This window comes from Temnothorax nylanderi, unplaced genomic scaffold (assembly GCF_030848795.1).
Source record: "Temnothorax nylanderi isolate EJ_2023f unplaced genomic scaffold, tnyl_v1.0 TNYL_tig1170_pilon, whole genome shotgun sequence".
Taxonomy (NCBI): Eukaryota; Metazoa; Arthropoda; class Insecta; order Hymenoptera; family Formicidae; genus Temnothorax; species Temnothorax nylanderi.
The window spans coordinates 19,586-30,576 of record NW_027250232.1 but is presented as its reverse complement, the minus strand read 5'-3'; the positions used below and the strand labels follow the sequence as shown (position 1 = coordinate 30,576).

Sequence of the window (10,991 nt, the reverse complement as noted above, 5' to 3'; positions counted from 1 at the left end):
GCCTCTAGTAAAGGGTCTCTAACGTAAACAGACGTTCCGTGGAGGGAAATCTACGCGAGACAGACGAGTTTTCGTCCGATCTAACCGCAATCTCTCGTTGGACGGAGATATACTCTCGTAAAGGCTGTCAAGGCTGATGGCAGAGAACGAGACGTAAGTGTCGTAGTCGTGGACGTAGGGTAGGCAGAGAAAAACGTAGTCGTAAGGCTATTGTAGATTGTAGGCAATAGGCCTTACGACTACGTTTTTCTCTGTCTTACCCTACGTCCACGACTACGACACTTACGTCTCGTTCTCTGCCATCAGCCAAACTCGGAAACTCATAATACGTCAATACGTGCAGTACAAGTTCAGAGTTTGTGCATATATAAATATAATCGCATTGGTCGATTTGACGAAGTGTCGAAGTCATCAATACCGAATATCGAATAACGGATTCACGGATGCAATCGTATGTATTATAAATTATAACTATTATCTATTTATCTATATTAATTATAATTATATTGCCGTAACCGTAAGAGATGTTACGAATGTACGGTGCAGACATAACCTTTCTAGTAGATGAAGTAGATCTGTCTCTTTCTTCTGGCGTACTCCCTCCCTCTCTCTCTCTCTCTCTCTCTCTCTCTCTCTCTCTTCCTCTCTCTCTCTCTCTCTCTCCTCCCCCCCCTCTCTCTCTCAGAAGAAAGAGACATATCTACTAGAAAGGTTCCGTCTGCACCGTATATGTTAATATGTTGCCACGCTGCCTCTTACGGCAGGGGCCAGTCTATGTATTATAAGTCTGTTTCAGTCTGTGAGTTACTCGGTAGCGTTAATGGATATTATTGATTTATTGCATTGTAATAATTGTTTCCTTTCTATTTGTTTCTCAATCTGGCAGCTCCCACACCCACGAAAGCGTACAAGTGAAAATAACATCTGCTTTACGCTCTATGACACTGCACACAGGCTACACTGGAAACATATTTTGTGAAGTCTTCCAGTGTTCCAGTAAGCATATATTTAGTATATATTTTTATTAAGAGAATTACTATTAATATTAATAATAGTATAATAAATAATTAGTATAATTACTTTTGGTTGAACAGAAAAACAAAGATTCAATTTTAAGCTCCTCAAGTTCTCTGGAGACTATGGAGATCGACGTCGACGACATCGATAATAATAATACAAATGCAAATGATGGCATGGATATTACTGATACTACTGATCCTAGTATTCCTAGTACATCATCCAAATTATCCTCAAACTCTCTACTATTTATTTTAAGAGGAGAATTTTACGAAATTACAAGTAAGAGCACGGACTCACGAATAATAGCTCAATGTAAAAATTGCCCTAAAACGATCAGCGGTTCTAAAACATCTACTGGAAATTTTTCAGTCATTACAATGTAAGTTACATATCTTTTTTATTTTACCACTTTTTATTTATGATGTTTACATGCATTTTTTAAATTTATTTAAATATTTATTAGAATTTAAAAGAATAATGTTTTATGTTAAATTCCATTTTTTTAATGGTTTTTGATTTAGAAAATACATCCTCATTTAACGCAAAAGATTAAATTAAAAGATTAGAAAATAAGAAAGAGCAACAAAAGATGCAAAGCATAGTACCGTTTGCAAAGAACAATTTCGTTTCGGTGAAACAGGTTTGTATAATTTAATATATAACAATATAACATTTAATGCACTAACAATGAAGCACCAAAAACTCTTTCAAAATAATGTTTTTTTTTTCTTACAGATACACAATTTAAATTTAAGTTATATAATTGAAGAAATGCGTCCTCTCAACACTGTTTATAAACCGGCGTTTAAAAATTTAATTTGTGGAATAGCAAATAATACATCTGAAAACATTCTGCCTGGTAAAAGTGCATTGTCCACTGAAATTAACAAATTGTATAAAGAAAAAAAAAGTAGACTAAAAGCATTATTGGAAAAACAAAATTATGTATGTTTAACTTCTGACATTTGGTCATGTAGAAACAAAAGTTATTTAGGAATGACGATTCATTTTATTTCAGAAACTTTAGAAAGAAAATCATATACTTTGGCCTGTAAGAGAATTTTATATAACCATACTTATGACAATATTGCTTTAATGATGCATCACATATTGAAAGAATTCGCTTTAGATGTAGCTAAAGTTACTCACATTGTAACCGATAATGCCTCAAATTTTGGCAAAGTTTTCAGATGTTTTGGTGTTACAAGATTTGAAAGCTCTGATCGAATTCAACTTAATGTAGAAGAAAATGAAGATATTTTAAATGATATAGAAGAATCAGATTCAGATATTGAGATTAACGAAACTTCACCAAATAATGACATTCATGATCATGACAATGCTCTTACTGATGAATTAGGTGATGAAATTATTTTACCTCCACAATTAACTTGTAGTAGTCATACCTTAAACCTTATTGCTACAACGGATTGCAAAAAAATATTAGATAATCCTGGTAATGCTGCTCTTAAAAAAGTTTATCGTTCTGCGTTTGCAAAAGTAAGTGCTTTATGGAACCTATTGAGTCGTAGTACTCTAGCATCTGACATATGCTTCAAGGAATGCGGTTGTAAATTTCCTGTACCAGTCATTACACGATGGAATTCACAATTCGATGCGATACAAAAACTCCTAACTCGTAAAACTAAACTCATTATACTATTTGAACAACTTAAGCTCCAAAAATTAAGATTGCATGAAATTGAATTTTTAGAAGAATTTGTCATGATTATGTGTCCGTTAGCAACTAGCCTTGATATTCTGCAAGGAGAAAAAATGTGTTTTTTAGGAATGATAGCGCCTACAATTATTATATTGAAACAAAAGCTTTCAAATTTTACTCATTTGTCATATTGTAAGCCATTGGTAGATGGAATGATAGTAGCTTTAGAGAAGCGATTTAAACATATTTATGATTTCGACTCTCCTGATAGTAAAATATATATTATATCTGCTACCCAGGTAGAACATAGAAGTCATAATGATATCATTAGGATATCATCATGACTTTATTTCTCTCTTAAAGTCACTGATAAAAAATGACGCAAAAATGATATAAAAATGAAAAAAGAAATCGTACGCTATATTATAGATAAAAGCGTCCTTTGGTTCCCAAAATATTTCTGTTGCTTTAATATATCGTTGAAATAATGTAGACAGTAGAAAATACAATTGTAAATGGTAATTAATATATGTGACTTTGTTATGACCGATTCTTGAGAACTAGCCACATTGGTTCTTAACCTATATAGCGCTATATAGACAAAAGAAGTCTCGAGAAGAAGAAGACTTCCCGGCACTTCCCGCGTTCCCGCTATTTTCGCAATTAATTCCGCGTGGATCGGTGGTTTTCCAAGTGCGTTTAGCAGATTTTCGATGAGAGAGGCTATATATAGTGTTTACAAGGTAAGATCTGCGCACAATGAAGAAATAAGAATAAATATTAAATAAATAAAGGAATTATATATATAGAGTTTTAGAATCAGTCTTCTCAATAAGCACTAGAGATAAATAACAGGTTATGTTGTATCTGTATGATATCTCATTTGTATCCATTGTGCGTTACGTTTATCTCATCTCTATTCCTAATTTTTATTTTTAATATTTAACATTTATCCCTGTTTCTCCATTGTGTGCAGAGAGCTATAAAGAGTTATATTGAGAATCCACTTTCGAATGGTCGTGAGGAAACACACTGAGATTGTAGCTGTAGAGAGCTGTACAGATTTTCGTGATCGTGAAATTCACTTTTATTAAATTTTCATCAGATTACATGAAAATATATCATGCCAGGCAATAAGAAGGTATAAAGCTTTAAAACTTGTTTTATTATTTTTCCACACACACACACACACACACACACACACACACACACACACACACACACACACACACACACACACACACACACACACACACACACACACACACCAGAGTTAGACATATTCGATTTATTATACAATTTACATTCATCTTCCAATAAACATGTATATATGTATATATTACAAAACTAATGAAATATTTAATATTTTCGTAAAACAGAATTAATTGGTTCTTCTATTGAACATATATATCAATACATTTATAGTATTAATCCTTTCTTTATATTTTATATTACAGAGAGCCTTATTTAAGAGAAAGATACCATTCAAACATAGAATTAGTACTAAAAAACACATCAAATTAAATGAACTTAAAGCTATAGCTACGGGGTCTATTAATAGTAATAATGGTACTCAAAGGCATGTGTGTGAGAGCAATAATGATGATACAAATGTAGATTCTTTCCTTGAGAATCACATAGGTTTTCAAGAAGAAGGTGGCAATTATCTTAATATAGATCCAGATTCAAATCTTTGTTCAAATTCCTCCAATTATTCTGACAATTTTTCCATCAGTAGTAAAAGTAATAGTACTATTGAAAACAGTGCGTTTATAGATTATGATGATATAAATAATGAGCAAAGTATTGCTGAACAAAATTGTGATAAACAAAGTGATATAGATGAAACATCACAGTTTAATAATGAACAAGAAAAAAACAATTACTTATTAAATGCGTTAAGAGAATGGTCTTTGAGAGGAGTTTCAAAGAAAAAGGTTGATGCATTATTGGCTCTGTTAAAACCATTATTTCCTTTTCTGCCTAAAAGTTACAAGACTTTATTGCATACTTCGAGGAAAATTATTGTCAGTGATCTCGGTGATGGACAGTTTTGGTATAAGGGAATCAAAACAAATATTCGACAATTACTTTCAGACGAATATATCTATCAACATGGTGAAATAGTGATAGATATTAATATAGATGGCATTCCTTTGAGTAAAAGTTCTGAAAAGCATTTCTGGCCTATTCTTGGAAAATTTCGAGATTTAAAATATCCTTTTCTGATTGCTGTTTATTTGGGCTCTGGAAAACCTAATGATGTTAATGTATTCTTGGAGGAGTTTGTCACTGAAGTAGCGAATTTACAAGAAAACGGTTTTGAATGGAGTAATGGTACTATATATCAATTTAGAATTGATAATTTTGTGCTGGATGCTGAAGCTCGCTCGTTTGTAAAGAAATGCGTTGCGCATGGTGGTTACTATGCATGTGAAAAATGTATTGTGAAAGGGACGCATTACAGAAATAGAATGTGTTTTTTTGAACAAAATTGTCCACGTCGCACAGATGAATCTTTCCGTAATAGAGATAATCCTCGCCATCATAACGGTAACTCAATATTGGAAGATATTGGAATTGGCATGGTTTCTCAATTTCGTCTTGATGTACTCCATCTTGTATATCTGGGTGTTGTAAAAAGAATGCTCCATTTTCTTATAAGTGTTCGTTCTCGGTGTACATTGCCAGATGCAGTTGTGTTTCAAATCAATAATATGTTGCGTGATATCACTGACTGTTTTCCAATTGAGTTTACTCGAAAACCAAGGAGCTTAGGTGTTCGAAATAAAAGGGAAAAGTGGAAGGGTTCTGAATTTAGAAGATTTATATTATATGATTGCATTTATGTTTTAAAAGATCATGTACCTACTAATGTCTTCCAGTGTTTTCTTCTTCTCCATTGTGCAATTTATATTTTGTGTAGACATGATCTTTTTCAAGAAATGAATACCGTTGCTGATTACTTATTAAGACAATTTGTAAGTCAGTCAGTTGATGCATTTGGACGTGAATTTGTGGTTTATAACGTTCACTCACTCATCCATCTAGCCGAAGAATGTTACAATAGGGGTGCATTGGATTCATGGAGTGCATTTCCTTATGAAAATTTTTTGGGCGTTATAAAAAATCACTTGCGTTCCATTCATCGACCATTGCAACAATTGGCTAATAGAGATACGGAATTACAAGGTGCACTGATAAAATCATGTCCTCGTGAAGATCTTGTTAAACTGAAAAAACCATTTAATGGTTATCATTTAGAAATTGAAGGTCAACAATATACCACTGTTATCACCAAAGATTTTACACTAAGAATAAATAAAGCAGATCGATACTTCAAAACTGTAAATGGTGAAATTGTGCGTTTGTACTCCGTAATTAATTCTGTTGAAGGTATCATTATTGCAGGAAAAAAGTTTACATGCCTTGAAAATTATTATACTTTTCCTATGGACTCTTCAGAGTTAGGTATTTTTAAAATATCAAATTGTGAAAAAGATTTCTGTTTTTGGAGAATTGAAGATATTAAAGAGAAATGTGTAGTTATGCCTAATAATGATGGTACTTTTCTCTGCATTCCACTTATCCCATTTTTCTACTAAAGTATGCTTATCCTTTTACATTCTTTATGAACTATATATGCCTTTATGCCAATATGTAATAATTTTTATGGTTTGTGTTGCAGTATGTTGTTGTAAAATTTCTTCCTCTTAATAATATGGAAGAAGAGACTGTAGCCGTAGTCCCCATCTTCATGGATAAATTATGACCTTAATATATGCAAATGGCCACCAAAAAAATATCACTCTGATAAAGTTAATAGATGGATTATGGGTCTAATGGAACCAAAACATGATTTTGAAGATATGTCAATACAAGTTATGTATGAATATAGTAAGTATTATTTGTACAATAGTGCAGTAACAAAATAAAACACTTATATACTTATAATTTAATCTTTGAAAACACTTATAATTTTTTGTAAGATAATGTAATTTGTTACTTATATAATCAGGGAACTTAGTCTTGAAATCATATGATATATATTATGTATGATAATTTTTGCATAATTGATATTGAATGCGTATGATTTTTATTCTCACATGATATATTTCTTTTTACATTCGGTCTAATTTTTGATAACAAATCTACGCTATTTATTATATGAGTTACTTGTAAAAATATGACAATTCAAAACCTCAAATGCGTTATTTTAGTATCATTCATTAAATATGCAACGTTTTTTAAAAATAAAATGCTAGGCTTAATATATTAGAGAAATCTAATCGTTTATACTTGTTTTACTTAATTGTTTGTTTATGTATTTATATATATGTGTGTGTATGTATATATATATACATTTGTATATATGTATATGCATATGTATATATGTATACATGTATATATATATATATAAAGGAAAATGTCCCGACTGACTGACTGACTCATCAACGCCCAGCCTAAACCCCTGAACCGAATTTTTACCAAAAGTATATGAAATAGGGGTAGAATTTTCCGGGGAGTGGCACTATGTGTATAATTTTTTGTTACCGATTTTCTGGAAACCAAAACAAAGCTAATATAATATGTATATATAATATAATAGATGGATTATATGGGTCTCTAATGGGTCTAATATATATACATATTTTTTTTAACAATATTGTTAAAGTTGTAAAACATTACTTTCAAAATACATATTTAGCAAAGTTGTTCGAGTATGCGTTTTTATAGTAAATTACTTTTTATTTCAGATACATATGCAAAAGCACGCAAAGCTAGTATTAAAGCTGAAGAAGATAGTGCTATTGATACAGCTGCTGGAGAAACAGATGTAGATCGTTTGAAGCCTCGAAAAAGAAATAAGCCTTCAAGATATGAGAACTCTGATAATTCTGAGATTGATGAGCCTGATCTGAAGAAATCAAAAAGCAAACACTCTTTTGTTAATGATAGTAGTAGTGAAGATGAGGAAGAAGGTCTTGTATCAGAGAATATCAGAACTAAAGTAAAAGCACTTTTGGATAATAAAAAACAACTATCTCCTTTACAAGATGGTAAGTTGAATATGTTATACAAATCCTGTGTTTATAGGATTTTATCTCAACAATAATGAATCTTGTTATTAAAATTGATTTAATAATCCACGTTTATATAAACAGTATAAAACTGATGTTTATATCTGAATACTATTTTGATTTGTTATGTCTTTTTGATGTGCATTGTATTAGTTAGATACATCATCATTTATATCATATCAAGCTAATTTAATATAAATTTAATACATTGTACGTGTATCAAACAGTCTTATTTCTTAAATTGTATTTTCTTCTTAAATTGTATGATCTTTGAATAAAGCAATAATTAGATTAAAATATTTAAAGTAAAGTTATCTTCTCAAATTCTTTTTCAAATATACAGACAGTACTTTTATTTTTTTTACGTTAAAAGAAAGTTGATTTTAATATATTTTACATCTAAAACAGTCATTATTATTTTTTTTCAGCGGTTATGAAAAAGCAGACTACTTCTAAGTTTTTAAATACATTACCATATCGGAAAGACTCACCTTCCTCTGAAATTACCTCAGCTCTCATGAAAGATAAAGGTACACACACACACACACACACACACACACACACACACACACACACACACACACACACACCCACGCACGCACGCACACACACATATGTTCAGGATGATTCGAGATAACCCTATTGTCGCGTACAGATAGATTTTTTTATGATAAAAGAAAGTTTTGATTTTAATATTATTTACATTTAAAACAGTTATATATTTTTTTTCAGCGGTTATAGAAAAGCAGACTACTTCTAAGTTTTTAAATACATTACCATATCGGACAGAATCACAGTTCTCTGAAATTACCTCTGCTCTCATGAAAGATAAAGGTATGTATATATATATATATACATATATATATATATATATATATATAACAGTGTAGAATAGTATTTATTTTTCTCAATCATTAATAAGTGCTGTTTTGTGAAGAATTCATTTCTTATCTCTTCAGTTCTAAATGTTCTATCTGAAGTTGTTAATCAAACTTCTACAACTAAAATTTTATTTACAAAAGCTACAGTTTTTAGGTCCAGCTCAAATTATTAGTATCTTTGTATTGTATTGTTTACTTTATTTTTTTAGTTAACATACTTCACGATTGAAAATAATATATATAGTTAGTTACTTCTAATGCATCTTGTTTTATCAATTATTGTTTCTTATTGTTTATCGTTAAAGCACATGAAGATACATCTTTGAATGCTTCATTACCTTTGGAAAAGAAATCACCATCAAGTGAAACATCCTCTGCAACAACGGTTTCTCTCAATGATACAGTTAAAGATACTGCTTTATCTCCTAAGATTATGACTCTTGATCAGTCACATCATAAATGTAAGGTTATTTTATTTTTATTTTTGAACTATAACTTTTCTATTAATTTTATATTAATTTCATTATCGTATGTCTATCTATATTGACATTTTGTTGCTGATTTATATTTCAGCATTGTCATCTTTAATGAAAAATGTTGGTATGCACTCAGGTAATTTATATTGCTTTTTATATTTATGAAATAAATTGTATTTCCTTCCATTGATGAATAATTTAACATATTTAAATGTATCTTACTTATATTTCTTTTCATCTTCTTGGTTTTTGCTTGACTTTGACATAATTATTATTGTTATAATTTACTTTTAGATCACCATGTTGCTGCTGTCCTTAGAACTTTAGCGGACAGGCAAGAAGAACTAAATGGTAAAACAGACAACGTTATTGTGATGCTTAACAGAATATATCGTAAATTAGCTCCAGAAGAGGAAAAAGTCATTAAGCCAAAAAATCTTCCTACACTGCCCTTAAATAATGAAGACTCATTTTTAGAAATTCAAACATTCTTGATGTCTGATGATAATTTTTATCCTGTAGTAAGTATACTTGCATCACTCATAATAAATATAAAATAAATTTCTCTGGGCATTATATTTAAATTAAATTTCTCTACGCTTGTTGTTGATTATGGATGCAATTCACTTGACACTACAAATGTTTCAAAGCATTCTTTGATTGGCCAATTTGTAAAGTTCTTTATTCTGATTGGTCAATCAAATGCTTTGAAGCATTTGTAACATCAAGTGGATCGCATCTCATAATGAAGAGAAATTTTATTACATATATATGTAATTAGTTATACATAAACTTAAATTTTCCTTTTTTTCAGGTGGATTATTTTGTGAAATTAATGAAGATTGATTCACAAACTGATGAATATACAGCTGTTGGCCGTTTATTACCAAAAATAATATCAAATTCTTTGGCTCGAATGATGAATTTTTCAGGGTCAGGTGATAAACTTAAATTCGAAAATACAAAACTTCATGAAGCAATCAGTTGTAAGTTAAAATTTGCGTAAAATTTATTCATAAATTATATTTATTGTTTTGAACAATGCATAAACTTTTTTGTTTTATTTTTTATTTTAGGTGCTGTTTTGAATGCTTTCCCTCAGAGCAATTTAACAAAAATGGAAAAGAAAATATCGCGATGGTTGTACACAAGTAATCAACGAAAAGTTAATTAATATATTTTTCTGCTTTATATATATATTTTTAATAATTGAATATTAATTGTAGGGGTAAAAGTCAGTGGTGTAAGTCAAATTTTTAAAAATATTTACTCGTGTGCATAGATGCAAATTATATATTGTATAGATTGTATCTATGCGCACGAGTCAATATTTTAAAAAATTTGACTTTAACCCCTCCAATTGATAAGTAGTATAAGAGAATATTTTCTAAAAAATTAAGTTCGTTTTTGTTTGTCAATAATTTACGGTTCATTATATTATGACTTTTTTGTGATACTATTTTGTGATAATAAGTATTGACTGATGTATTGATAAAAAGAATGTTTTCGTTAAATGTAATTTTTAAGATGCAATTATATCTATAGATAGTGGCCTAGTTTACACCGATCACTTAATACGGGTATTAAATAACTAGTGAATTAGTTTGATTATTGGCTGATCAGCTTAAATATACTATTTGATACGCGTATCAAGAGATCGGTGCCAACTAGGCCAGTGTAGCCTAGTTGGCTATTTCCTAAAAAGTAAAGTTCCTTTTTGTTTTTTCATAATTTGTAGTTTATTATTATAAGACTATTTTTTGTGATACTGTTTTGTGATACAGTAGTATTTACTTACGTATATTGATAAGAATTTTCTTTTGTGCAATTTTTAAGATGCAATTATATATCTATAACGTATAATATCCAA

The 10,991-nt window shown here is 30.2% G+C and overlaps 1 protein-coding gene across 9 annotated transcripts; it reads left to right on the top strand.

Annotated features, from left to right (window-relative positions):
* Nucleotides 1-10,991, top strand: LOC139786852 (uncharacterized). 9 transcript variants are annotated; one of them, XM_071725970.1, is made up of 16 exons: nucleotides 189-451; nucleotides 887-996; nucleotides 1,072-1,399; nucleotides 1,542-1,660; nucleotides 1,756-3,426; nucleotides 3,660-3,824; nucleotides 6,372-6,580; nucleotides 7,441-7,743; nucleotides 8,193-8,294; nucleotides 8,497-8,598; nucleotides 8,951-9,106; nucleotides 9,219-9,257; nucleotides 9,416-9,472; nucleotides 9,599-9,642; nucleotides 9,936-10,107; nucleotides 10,198-10,991. In XM_071725970.1, exons 7-16 carry the CDS (start codon nucleotides 6,517-6,519, stop codon nucleotides 10,293-10,295), a joined length of 1,137 nt encoding a protein of 378 aa, XP_071582071.1. In that variant the 5' UTR covers nucleotides 189-451; nucleotides 887-996; nucleotides 1,072-1,399; nucleotides 1,542-1,660; nucleotides 1,756-3,426; nucleotides 3,660-3,824; nucleotides 6,372-6,516; the 3' UTR covers nucleotides 10,296-10,991. The 9 variants fall into 9 exon arrangements, with proteins under 9 accessions (XP_071582065.1, XP_071582071.1, XP_071582072.1 ...); XM_071725971.1 differs by lacking the exon at nucleotides 9,219-9,257; XM_071725967.1 differs by lacking the exon at nucleotides 9,219-9,257 and having other exon boundaries at nucleotides 9,416-9,642.